Raw genomic sequence first — 13503 nt, forward strand, 5'->3', positions numbered from 1 at the left:
TGTTCCTATGTTTTTCAGGTATTTGAAGGCCTATTAGCACAATAACATATAACACGTGTGTATATAAAGGCTGCATATACTGTATGCCCGTGCGCACACACACACACACACACACACACACACACACACACACAACCCTTTTCAATTTCCAGTGGTACAACTTCATTATAAAATGAAACAGGGACATTTGTACTTTTGACTGATTTCTTCACATACACATTATTCACCAAATGTGCATATGATGCAATCAACAGTGGTTAACACAACAGAAGGAAAAAAAATTGGATGGAATAAACAGGATTACCCAGACTTTGGATTTGAATCCTTTGTCGACAAAACCAGTCAATATTGTCATATTTATGAATTTCCTAGACTCTTGTGAATTAGCTCATTTTAAAACACCTTATCTGCCATTTTTTCTCCTATTAATTATTTCCTCTTGAAATAAACCCATGCCCTCATTTTGCCAACAACTGCCAGGAAATAAGGCTAATGAATAATGGGGGATAAAATCACGTAAACTGCTAATAGCCAGATGTGCAAGCAGGGTGAACCAAGACTTTTAACTGGGATACAATGCTATTTTTGGGCCAGATTTAGTTTCCCTCAGTTCTCTGTTCTTTAAAACACAACATGGGAACTTGAACTCAGTCAAGACTTGTTGTAAAATGGCATTGGTGGACTTCAGATAAACCCAGACAACAACAAGGAACAGAGGACTGCACTTCCTTTAGGTACCTAAATTTTTTTGCGATATTACCACAGAGTACCAAAAGCAACTAATGTACTATGTACTAATGTATTCTTGTACTAATGTATGGATAAATGGACTGAGACAGCAAATTCAACAGTCAACAAATTGTAGTGCACAAGTAACTATTTATTTCTCTAAAAAAATGTATCTATAGGAACGAACACATTTTCACACTTCAATAACAGGACAATTTCTAAAATGCTCTAAAATTGGCTTTAAAATTTCACATTTAAAAAAACATTCAATCAATGTTACTTCAATTTCAGGCTAATAAAATATGTTACTATTTTATTACACCCAAACTTTAGCAAATTAACCATTTGCAAGTAAGGAGTGCAATATAGGTTTCATTAACTGAGGTTATTGGTTCGAAATCCAGCCACAGCACACGTTCTCTACAAAGACTATATAAGGGCAGTTTGTACAAAAAGAAACAGCCGCTTGCTAAAATTAGCTAATCTATTTGTTCACTGCTTCATCATGGCTGACTGACTGACTAGTACTAGGCATCTTGTAACTGTTCTCCCAGCATTCACAACATGACCAAAACCTAAGTAAATATGTGCATCATTAAGGTCTCGGAAATAAATAGTGATTCCACACAAGTGTACCAAAATGCTTATTGGCTTATTGCTGTTGCCACTCCCTACTACCTATATACCACGCAAGGACCACACTACATTCATTTTTTTCGTTCAGGCTTTTTTTTTTTTTTTGCATTTATTGGCTGCTGAAAAGGTCACGTTTCAGTTGCAACCCTCAGAATATTTCTGCAGTGGAGCCAGGACGACGTCGGCGTTCTTCTCTTCACTCTCGGCGGTGTACAAGCCTTGCTCCCGGATGTACTGCACCACGGGGTCGGGCAGCAAGTACCGGACGCTCTGGCCACGCCGGAGGGCCCTGCGCACGTGGGTGGCAGAGATCTCGTTGGTCACCCACTCCTTCACCAGGTGGATGTTCTTGCGGTGCCTCCACAGGGTATCTGACTGGTGGACAAACTTCCAGGCGTCGCTGCCCGCCCTTGTGATGCACACCAGGCCGAAGCGGCCCACGATCTCGGCGATGTCTTCTGCCTTCCACAGGTTGGGTACGCTGAAGGACTCCAGGACATCCGCGCCACACAGCAGCTTCAGCTGGGGCACACCTACAGCAGAAGCTGTTAACGCAATGACTATCCTAATGATTACAACATTTGCCTAAATTAGTTTGAGACAAAGTCAGTGTCAGTATTTAGCCTAGAATATTACTGTTTACATGAATCTCCAACAAGTTTCCCAATAAAAAATCTGAATGGTTTTTAAAATATTATTTATTTAACATAGCAGCTAAAACGTGTAAAAGAATGGAAAGAAGACCAGGATGTAAAAACAATGAAGTGACCATATCTGAACTCTACTCTGTTACCTGTCCTCCCATGGTGTGCCCATCCATCTCTGTCTTCATGCCTCCTCTTCTTGCCAATCTTCACAGTGTCCACCTCATCTTTATTCCTCTCTGCAGCCAGGAGCTCCTCATAGTGATGCCTGGGGGAATAAAAAAAAATATATATATATATACAAAATTAACACGTAATGAAATAAGCCATATAATGACAAGACGAAGTAAAAGAACTACAAGAACAATGTTTCAGCATTGCACTTACCGGATTACTTTGGCAGTCTCCACCCACTCAGCCTGCTGGCCCTCCCATGGGCCCACTGTCACCCAATCAGAGCTCTCGGTAGCAAGTTTTGCCATTTCAATCCGATGTGAGGCTTCAATCAAGCCCTTTTTCTTATAGCCATCACCAACAGGGGATATAATTCCCTTAATAACTCGGTAGTTTCCTTGCATTGAGCAAAAAGCAAACACAAAATAGTTAGTAATGATAATTCCCATATAACATTTTAATATGTGACTAGCAAGGCTGTCAACCAGAATTTCAGAACCCCCATACCTGTGTGTCCCTGTAGCCAAGGATTATTATATTTCCTACCAACTACATGTACTGATTCATGCATGATTCCTCTAATAATATGAATGAACACATTTTTATGTAAGAAAAGCCACCCTTACTGTAAACAATGCAATTTCAATGACCCATGAGAACCAATGTTTTTTGATGATACATTATTTAATAAACTGCAGAATTTAAAACAGTGGAAGCTACCAGCAGCCAGGTAAATGGTATGTTACAGATTAAGAGCATTGAAAAACATACCTGTGTCCTGCAGGTGGTCCCGAGCCAGTTCAAACATTCGCAGGTGCATGTTGGTGACAGGGTTAAATGAACCACATGCCAGCAGCACCACTTTGGTTTGGTTTGATTTTTCCATGGATTCTCATTAGAGAGCTGTTGACAAAATGGTAAAAATAAGACACGGGTGATTAAAGAACAGAATTGTCATTTCAACCAGCCTTAACCAATCAACGTTGGGAGCCGGTCCGCAGCTCCGCCTCTGAAAGACAAATTTGTCAGTTTTCACTGCAAGACTGCAGACCCGGCTCTGTGTTCTGGGGCAACAACTGTCCGGCTAAATCAATAAAAACTAAAACATAATTCTTTCCCCTTTGGTGATGACCCTGCGCAAGCCACTGAACACCTGTTCCTCGGTGTAAAGAACTGTCGTCGGCTAAACATACATCCACTCTAACGTCACTGTACAAGCGAAGGTGATGAAGGTAAGGTGGCTGGTAAGAAATGGTAGACGAAGTTATTTACGTTAGAGAACATTGCTGCATCCTCTGCGTATTTATTCATTACATAGGTCTTTAAATATGGGACCGAAATTACCTACTTAGTCAACTCGTAGCGTGTTGGCAATGAAAATACGGCAGTCAAGGCAACGGACCTAATGATTAATTAAAAATAATAGTCTACTTCCCGGTTGTGCATAGACGCTCCGAACATATCGTTTCAATTGTGAACGAAAAGGTATGGCAACTGCACGAATAGGTGTAAAATAGTATTTTCGCGGCATCCTTAAACTGAAATTATATCCAAGAAATTTGTTTCTGACAAACATGAACTGTTAACATTGGCTTTGACCCTGATGATCCGCGTTCACATTCTAAAGGTAACAAAATGTATGTTTTGCATTCGTTCAGGGACAGACGCATCAATTTAATCAAACCACATAATGCTGCATTACTGCTTGGTCCATATGGCGTATCATTTAAGCCGGTGGTTGCCAAAACATCAGAGGCTGAAATTGTAAGTTCTAAAAGAAATTGTGATTTTGTGTGGGGGGGGGGGGGTTAATATGATAAACAATTTAAGCATTTACACGTTTTACTTTGGTGATATAATAATAATGCACAATGCGTATAGATAGCATTGAGTTTGGCCTTTTATTTAACATTGTAAACAATAACCAACATCTGTGTAATTATTTCTCTTACAGTCAAATCATAACTGCGATTTTTGTGATGCTTGTCCTTGCCCCTCAGTTGTATGTTCTAACAAGGCAAGTAAAACAAAACTAAACTACAACAAAAAATAGAACATACATTTAAAAAAAAATTGTATTTCAAATGACTCATATATACCTAAGTCTTTCTGGAAATCTATGTAACAGAAAAAATATTAGATAATAATAAATGTGTTTTGTCAACCCTTTAATGCAGGGTTTTCTTCCATTACAAGCAGGCCTAAATCTTCCCGATACTGCCAACAGCCTCTTCTGAACAACCTTGCATGCTTCATCATGCTATCTCTTGTGGCTACAGGTAGGTTCAAACATCTGTGACCAAATACACATAGCAACAGCGTTGTGTTTCTCAAAAAGCGCCATATTGATTAAAATTCAATTTTCACTGGGGCAAATATCCTCATCTCCAGAGTGCAGGGATAAGCAGATAAAACTGCAGCCAGCTCAGTCCAGAAATACCTGTGAGTTAGCATTCTATCGTTTCATAAAGTGTGTGATATAACTTGTCGGCCATAGACGCAGAGTAACAATGCCACTTTAAGCTCACATTTAGGGTTGTTGTACGCTGACAGCAAAAAAAAAAAAAGGTAAACCCTAATGTACATGTTTTAGCTGAGGCTTAGTATAACTAAGCAGCTCAACCTCTCTTCAGTATGGACTAATGCAGGGCTGCCCAACCCTACCCCTGGATATATACCGTCCTGTAGGTTTTCATTCCAACCCTAATTTGGTACACCTGATTTGACTAAGTAGCAGCTCAGTGAGATCTCTAGCTGTTGAATGAGGTCTGCATTGTTTGGGCTGGAGTGAAAACCTACAGGAAGGTAGATCTCTAAGAGCAGTGTCGTGCAGCCCTGGACTAATGGGACTGTGCTGGTCCAGGCTTTGCAGTGGTGTTTACACTACTGGACCCAGTCCCTCAAGCCTTCAAAGCAGCCTTCCACGTGTTTGGAGTGGTGTCGTTTGCCGAGGGCCTCTGCACCACTGTTTTAACCGCCACAGCAACTACCTGCGTAAGTACAACAGGTTTTCAGAGGCGAGAGAAAAAAGAAAAAAAGAAAAAACGAGAAAAGCACCCAAATCTAATTTCATTAAGTGAAATCACATTCCACTGCTTTACTCACCAAGGTTGTTGAGGAATGACTGGCAATGTATGTTACAGCAAAATGGCTGCTAGTCACACAGGGGTATGAACTGAATAAATTCAACACACAGAAAAATAAATAATAATGAAAGTGATTTGCATTCCTAGGCAAAAACTACTCCTGAGCTGTACTACATGTCCTACCTGCTAACCTGGGCGTGTGTCCTGACTACAGGTAAAAAGGCAACAGTGGTTTCAAAAATCTATAATACACTATAATAGTGAAACTTATTCATTCAGTTTTACCTGAAAGTGAAAATCTGAAATACAATTTTAAAACAGTATTTGATGATAATGGCAGGGGACCAATACTAACGAATACTTCTCCTTTCAGCATTCTTCCTGGTGATGGGAGGGTTCTGGGTATCTAACACACTGCATCCTGGCTGGGCCCTGGACAGGTACTCCCAGAGTGGGGTGTGTTATGAACCAGTCCACAGCTGGTCCTGCCTATGGCATGTCTGACTACACAGCAGAACCACGGCGACATCTATAATGCATTCCGGTTCCATAGCAATGCCTCAACAACTGAAAGCTGGAGAGTTCTGCATGGTTACATGCAATATCCAATTACTGAAAGGCTCTGAAGACAATGTGGAAGCTGTACAGAAGCCCAAACCAAACATCAAAATTGGAAGTGGAAGTAGAAGTCCCAGAGGGCCACAGTATTGCACATTTTTGCTTATACCAACTACCCTAATTTAGTTGGCTAATAAATTCTATATGCCAATGCCAGTTCAGTCATAGATTAGACCACAGTAAAACATTCCATAGAAGGGAAGCAAAACGGTTATCAGTTGTCATTCATGAGCTAAAAAATAAACTTAGCTAAAAATGTCAGATGTCAGCCTATAAAAGGCGAATTAAATACTGAAGAGCACAAATTAAATCCAGAAACAGACACAGTTCGCATTGCTCACTGCTGAATTAGGCTAAGAGGGTTTTAATAACTGAACGTAAATCATGTTTGGAATCTTAAATAATAAGATTTGCGTTTAGTAGACAAATTATCATAAAACAACGTACGTGCCTCCAGGAAATGGCAAGGAATGACTTCGGTTTCAATCTGACAAGTTAGTTAGCTAATGCAACGAGTTATAAGCTAGCTATATTATCACATTTCCAATACAAAAACATATGCACTCTCTGTTCACTGCCGCAACCTGTAGTAACCTAGAGAGGTATTCAAAATACAATGTAATACTCCGAAATTTGACAGCTTTTCAAGCTACGTTAACTATTTGAGTCGGATGAACCACCTCATTAAGAAATTCAATGAGCTAGCTAGCTAGCCAGCTAATTCTTTTGATTGCCCATGTTCCCAACTCACTGTCTAGCAAGACACCCACCTATCACAACAGATTGCAATCAATTCAGCGTAAACCTTGCAAGCCACATTTACGCAAGCTTTGTACGAACTAGCAGCATTATTGAGAATTTACTTACATTGCTAATACATGTGTGATTTGCAAGAATCGGTTTTACGATAACTCATGCCAAAGTTTTCCTCTGACACGCTAACAATAAGAGGACCACAATAAGGAAGTGTTTGCTGCAATTAGCAAGGCGGGAATATTCCAAAATAAAAGACAGGATTTATACTTTTTCGTAATTGTCTCGTTGCAGTAAACTACAATGAACGGTATTATACTTCTGATATAATATTATTTTGTGTTGAACACGATTTCAGGCCTTCGTAAAAACATCTAATCACTTTAGTCAACCATTTTTGTAATCAGAGTTAGTCTCTGAAACTTGACAAGAATATACTTTTAGTTTGGTATAAGCTTTCAGATAAATACCGGAAGTCTAAAACGGGAAGTCTTCATGTGTACTCTCTGTGGTACGTCGAGAGGGTGTTACCTGGAGGCGTAACACTTGATTTTTGGTTTCTTATTTATTTATTTATTTATTTTTGGTTCTGAGGTTACTCACACGTTGGTCTGTCACAGTCGAAACGGGTTTTGGGAATTTTAATGCGAAATGCGTGAAGTTGCTGCTTTATTACTCTAGATTGAACTGACAGTGGTGCGTTTAGCACGTGACACAAGCAATAAACCGAAGACTGGCAAATCAAAGTATATAAACTATATACTATAAGGCATAACTATGTTATTTTGTCGATGCGGTGTGACGTGTGTTATGTGCACTGGCTCGTGGAATAGCACTGACTGATATCCACGGCAACGTGCAATACAGGACAAAAAAGATGGGCACGTACTATCAAACAACATACAGCATTCAAATAAAGAGTTTTGATATGATACATCTTCAGCCAGTATTCACCTCAACGTTTTCTGAGCCATAATAGCTGAACGTGCTCACCGAATGTAGTATTCTTTAGTATCCAGTAAGTATTTTAGTGTCAAATGTATTAATTTCTATTGTAGTGCTCTTTGCAATTAAAAAGTTTAATGTTTTATACAGAGAGAGGGAAACGCTGCATACGTTCACTATTGGAACACTATCTTAGTTCTTGCAGAGAAAAGCTGGGATTTGGTAAGGTCTTCATTGCTCAACCTAAGCATTTCACAAACTGTACTAAGCCTTCTCAGGGGGATGGAATGACACTTTTTAAAAAGCCATTTTAGAAGTGAGGAGTATAATCTGTATTTAAGTTTTAAGAACAGATTCTACATTGTGTCAGACATGATTGCCTTAGTTCTATACATTCGACAGTAAATGTGCTGGTTTTTATGTCCTGACAGCTTTAGGTCTCAAGTACTCTTCCAAGTATTGCTCCAACATTCTTGAGAAATACTGTCTTTCAAAAAAGACACAAGTTGTGAAACCTTTCTTGAGTAAATGGAAATATCACCCACCCAAAGCGTCATCTTTTTAAAACTTTTCATATACTTAAGGACATGTACATCTGTTGCGCTGTAATTATTTTTGTTACATTTTCATGCCTTCATACAGTTCTCCAGTGTCAGACGCTTTGTTTGTTATGAATAAAATGACACAAGTTTGTTGTATGGTAACATCAGGTATAACACAAACATAAAACTATATTTATTTATATAGCACTTTTCAAATATCTCTGCAACACCTTACGAGTGCTTAATAGAACTATAACAACAGAATGCAAGTGATTAAGGCCTACACATATAAAACATGATGTACTACATTATGACGGTTTGCATGGTGGTCCGGATAAGAATTTAATGTAACTTTCCTTCCTGGTAACAAAACAGATTCATTTTATCAACTCAGGTTTTGTGCAGTTATTTTAGCTTATGTGATAGAAGGTTTATACACACGTGAGGACTGCTAACCAATATTTAATGTACAAATGTGTATAATTTGCTGAGAAAACCCCAGAGTAATTACTAATGGATCTTTTGTGAAAAATGACATGGTTGGGACAAAGCAAAAGCATTAGGTTGGAGTTCTTCAAGTGGGCACCAGGGGGCACCCAAGCACACAGGACTGGCAACAACATTGGTCCAACTGCAGTAATCTTGGATAGCCAACAGGCAAAATGTTTAGCTGTATTAACAGTACTTCCTGTGCTCTCCGTATGGGTTTCACCTCCCGTTGGGAGGAAGAACCCAGCGGCTTGGGCACCCAAGTACACGCGGTTGAACATGCTGTTGTCAATGGGTCAGGAATTAATTTTTTTCCACAGAATTAGAAACAACTTTATTTATGGAATTTGGCAATTACAAACACCTAACTAATGAGTGCTGATAAAACTTGGCTTTGATGCCAAGATGGAGGAAAATTTACACAAATGTATAATTTAATTACTGGTAAAATACTCGGTGCACACAAGTTACATCATGTTCACCAGTTGAGACAAACACAACTGAAATTACAGTCCACATGTTTTTGGGAATCCATCTCGGCATCCTTTATTTTTGTTCATAAGCAAGCATCAACTTCACTATAACCATTCGCTACCGAGTCTGGTTGGTCAGAAAATGAGTGCAGCTTCCTACACCTCTTAAAACACCCTTTCCTTTCACTTCTTAAAAAGAAAAACAAAAAAGAACAATGCAAAAATGGAAGACAATCGTTGGTGGCACAACTGAATCATGAAATGTGTACAACAGACTATTTCACCATCAGTAGTTTATATCATTAACTGGTTCACAACATTTTTGCTTTCTCTCTTCTCAGCTACACAACTCTATGTGTAAAGCACTTTGCTCTAACAGGTATACTCAGATAGGAATCATACAGAAATAATGCTTCACAAATAGCCCCAGTTTACATTTTTATTCGTCCCATTTCTTTACCACAAAACATGTTCAAATCACTGACTTCCAGAAGTCCCGACAGTAACCCTTTATAGGTCCAATTCTGGAAATGAGAAGATAGTGGTTGGATGTCTCATTTGTGTCATTTAAATATCCATAGCAAGTGACAAGTAGAGCTGTGGGAATTCTGAAAGTAAAGGGGGTTTTAAAAAAAAGAAAATTCAGTGTTGACACTCCCCCCACCAATGTTAAAAAAGTAGGGAAAAGCACCTACATTTTACATATACATTGAAATTTATTGGAGGGTTAAAGGCTTTTCAGTCTCACCAATCACCATATACATATTTGTAAGTTATACCCACATTGGCTACATATAGAATTTTAACAATGTACATCCTTTTTGAAGTAGAATTGCTTCTTTTTTTCCCCCAAACATGAATTAGTCTAAGGACAATATCTATAGATGATATATGAAAGACCTACTTTGTCTACACATCACATGAGCACAAAACATCAATGTAGGACAAACTTTCACTACAGATAAAACTAGCAGTTATTCCATCATTATCATTACAACAAATGGAAAGGAATTAAATAAAACCACTTCCCCCGACTTGTAAGAAATCTAGCATTTTATAATTACAAAAATTACACACAAACATGGCCACAACTAAAACAGCGTGTATGAGTGTTTTGTTAGTTGTGTTAATGTGTTGTGATAGGTACAAGGCACTCCCAACACCGCCAGAGTTTTGATCATGTTGGGCCTCTCCACAGGTCTCAGCTGAATGAAGGAGCAATGTGACCAACCGTGGTGATTTTGCAGAATCACTGACACACACTGTGGCTGTCATTGCTGTCCTTTCAGTTATACATGCCTGCTGAACCTACTTATCTTTGGTGCCTTAACTCAGGAAGTTCCAAAGACATCTGTTGCAATCTAAGCACCCAGGTATGGTCTTAAATGAGGGAGCAAACCATTTTTATTACTTTGCATCAATACACAGGCTGTGCAACAAGGAACAAAAACTCATTATCCAAATATCTTGTCCGTAGATATCTGTCAGACAGAGATGTCATATTTGAGTGACAATGTACTATATTGAATCAGTATTGGACCAGAATTAGTAAATTAAACACCTTGTTACATGTGGAATTCAAAAAATTTGAAGATAGGCTTTGACCTTTATATACTATTTTGGGGTTCAATGACAGTGATTGCATTCCCAATTTCCAATTCCCAGTTCCACACAATGCAATACACCACGTGAGGTGACCTGCAAGTACTTCAGCGCTGACGGCACTTTTACACATTGGGTGACTGTGTTACAATCAGGCCTCCCATCACGGGAAATGCAGTATTGCCATACTTGTGATGTAACGTCCATTTATCAGAAGCAACCCTTTTTCAGGTTTGGACCAGCTAGTTTTTTTTTTTTTTTTGTGCCCTGAATCATTCTTGCTGTGTTACATTATATTTGAAAACCAGATAGAATAGGAACTTCCTTTTGATCTCTTATATGATTGGGTACCCGTTCCGCAAAGAAAACAAAACAGTTACTGAGAAAATAATACATCAAAAAGAGAAATAATTCCAATTACTTGTATAATTTCTTTATACTGCAACCAAAAAAGTTGTTCAAATGTAAACAAATATTTAGAAAATAGCTCTACAGTACAAACCCATGTGGCATTGCAGTCTATCAGTTTCTGGAAAATGCTCTTTTTCATTCAAAACCCAAAGACAAGCAGCTCCCATATAAATCTACTTTATCCGGACCTTGCAATGCTCCAACTACACGCAAATACCTGCTTCTCCTGTTGTTTTTTGTTCAGCATCTTCTGAACAATATTTAAAGGTATGGCAGGCAACTGGAATTGGCGTGGGCTCACGATGGATTTCTATAGCTTATGTGCGCACAATAGTTAGAACATCAACATGAAAAATGACAATTTAAAAGCTTCAGTGTGCTAAAACTGTACAGCAGGCGTTTCATAAACAATTGTCAAATCCTTTGTGTTTCATCTGGATTCCAAAACAGTTCACTGAATTATTGCGGGCTTCAGATACAACATTATCTCACAAATTTTTTGTCACTATACTTACACAAGCCTGGCAAATTATTAACAAGTGTAGCCATCACACTAAAATGCAACCCCACCCCAACCCAAAAGTTCATTCCCTTCCTCCCCAGAAAATAATAAATGTGAATAAATCACGGAAACCTCATAATTTCTGTCATGGGTTTCTCTCTCTACAGCATACATTTTACAGAAGCATGACAGAAGAGCCCAACTTTAGAACATGCTATACCCCTTTGTGTATACTACAGCGCATACTGTATGACATTTTCCTATTTTTGGACCCTGTTGTCTACTTTTGTTCTTTACCATTTGGCCTTATTACATAACTCCATGATATTTACAAAATATGAAAAAGTTATTTGTTCACCTACACGTATGATTTATTTGAGTTTTCTCATGCATAAAAAGAGGAAAAAACCCAAAGCTTGTGATGTATCATCTTGCTTTCCTCTGCTCCAGACAACACAAACAGAAAGGGAAAAAAGCACAGAGCCCAAGCTTTGTTCTGTCAGTCTGATATTCATGTGCAGGGTCTATCGCATTTTCATTCTCCATTTTAAAAGTCTCACAGCTGAACTGACAGTGAAGAAAACAAAAAGTGCAGGCTTTTTCCTTACATAGCTTAAAATAAACGCAAATCTAGAGGCCAAGTTTCACAGAGATCAAAAAATAAAGGTCTGTGATTACCATACTATGGCTACTGAATACTACGACTCGAATGACGACAGAAACTCTTGGCCTGAAGCAGTAACATCAGCCATTACAAACACCAGATTTGTATTTATTTTGCTCGAAGGGATATACATTTTCTCTCTCAACACTACAGGTCATTTTAAGAGACCGTAACAGGAACATGGAATGCCCCAGAGCTTCTAGGGTGTGTGTGTGTGTGTGTGTGTCGGTGAGCATGTATGTGTGTGTGTGTGTGTGTGTGTGCGTGCGCATGCGTGCGTGTGTGCGAGTGGGTGTGATCGTGTGTGTGCATGCGTGTGTGCGTGTGTGTGTGTGTGTGCGTATGTGTATGTGTGAACGTGTGTGTGTGCAGGTGCACTATCTGCCCTCTTGTGCTCTCAGTAGGTGAGTGTCGAGTCGTCCCACTCCAGCTGTTGCTGTCTGTTCGCGGCCTGCTGGTCCTCTGGCTCCCCGCCCTCCTCATCCTCACTGCTTTCCGACTCCGCGCTGGTTATGTCGTCCTCCTCCTCGCCGTCCTCGCTCTCTTCCTCCTCCTCTTCCTCACTGCTGTGCTGGTCCTCATACGTCTGCGGGGGGGGGGGGGGGATTGAGAGATCAAACAGCAGGTTAGACTCATCGGACAGTTTTTGGGGCTCGTAAGGGCGGGTGGGGGTGTGGTTGATTAGTGGTGGAGGATACCTCCATGGGGTTGACGGTGATGGTGAGGGCGGAGTCGTCCCAGTCCATTTCGCTCTCCTTGCCGTTCTCTTGATCTCTCATGGTGCGCTGGTGGGCGGCGCGGATCCTGAACACGCCCAGGATGATCACGAACACCAGGAAGCTGACGCACACAACGATGACGATGGTGGCAGCGCTAGGAACCACTAGAAAGGGGGAGAGAGAGAGAGAGAGAGAGATAGGGGTGAGGTCAGCATAACCGCTACACTCTTATTCTGGTTTAAAGTGTGAACTATTCTGACTCTAATAATCTTACTGAATTAACTCCTTCACTCAATCAGACTATTATGTCTGATCTTCACCCTCGTTACTATGGCAACAAATGCACATGCGGTACATTTAAACCACAGGACAGAAATAGCTGTAAATCAGCATACAGGAAAAATACTGCACCAGACACAGGTCACACTTACTGAGCTCAGTAGCTCTATGTGCCACATCTACAACAACTGCCTTAAATAACAAAAATATAGCACATGACTGTCCTACTTTTTAAAA

The 13503-nt window shown here is 39.7% G+C and overlaps 3 protein-coding genes across 9 annotated transcripts in view; 1 reads left to right on the forward strand and 2 right to left on the reverse strand.

Moving 5' to 3' along the window:
• Positions 1 to 859: 859 nt before the first annotated feature.
• Positions 860 to 6888, reverse strand: nmnat1 (nicotinamide nucleotide adenylyltransferase 1). Of its 3 annotated transcripts, none has more exons than XM_064306340.1 (5): positions 6755 to 6888; positions 2955 to 3086; positions 2397 to 2580; positions 2159 to 2277; positions 860 to 1898 (listed from the first exon to the last, which is right to left on the reverse strand). In XM_064306340.1, the coding sequence occupies exons 2-5, from the start codon at positions 3067 to 3069 to the stop codon at positions 1501 to 1503; spliced, it is 816 nt and encodes a 271-aa protein (XP_064162410.1). In that variant the 5' UTR covers positions 3070 to 3086; positions 6755 to 6888; the 3' UTR covers positions 860 to 1500. The 3 variants fall into 3 exon arrangements, with proteins under 3 accessions (XP_064162410.1, XP_064162408.1, XP_064162409.1); XM_064306338.1 differs by having other exon boundaries at positions 860 to 1910; XM_064306339.1 differs by lacking the exon at positions 6755 to 6888 and adding an exon at positions 6335 to 6723 and having other exon boundaries at positions 860 to 1910.
• LOC135238442 (uncharacterized) lies at positions 3840 to 7572 on the forward strand. The gene is made up of 6 exons (XM_064306341.1): positions 3840 to 3947; positions 4138 to 4200; positions 4383 to 4462; positions 5047 to 5177; positions 5417 to 5483; positions 5643 to 7572. The coding sequence occupies exons 1-6, from the start codon at positions 3874 to 3876 to the stop codon at positions 5771 to 5773; spliced, it is 546 nt and encodes a 181-aa protein (XP_064162411.1). The 5' UTR covers positions 3840 to 3873; the 3' UTR covers positions 5774 to 7572.
• A 1564-nt stretch (positions 7573 to 9136) lies between these two features.
• LOC135238440 (calsyntenin-1) overlaps positions 9137 to 13503 on the reverse strand; it is a 35664-nt gene continuing 31297 nt past the window's right edge. For all 5 annotated transcript variants that reach the window (XM_064306333.1, XM_064306332.1, XM_064306334.1 and 2 more), the window contains 2 exons: positions 12967 to 13151; positions 9137 to 12854 (listed from right to left, as the gene is read on the reverse strand). In XM_064306333.1, the coding sequence (XP_064162403.1) occupies positions 12666 to 12854; positions 12967 to 13151 (374 nt within the window). In that variant the 3' untranslated portion in view covers positions 9137 to 12665. The remainder of the gene's footprint in view (positions 12855 to 12966; positions 13152 to 13503) is intronic.

The sequence above is a fragment of the Anguilla rostrata genome, chromosome 13 (genome assembly GCF_018555375.3).
Source record: "Anguilla rostrata isolate EN2019 chromosome 13, ASM1855537v3, whole genome shotgun sequence".
In the NCBI taxonomy this organism is placed as follows: Eukaryota; Metazoa; Chordata; class Actinopteri; order Anguilliformes; family Anguillidae; genus Anguilla; species Anguilla rostrata.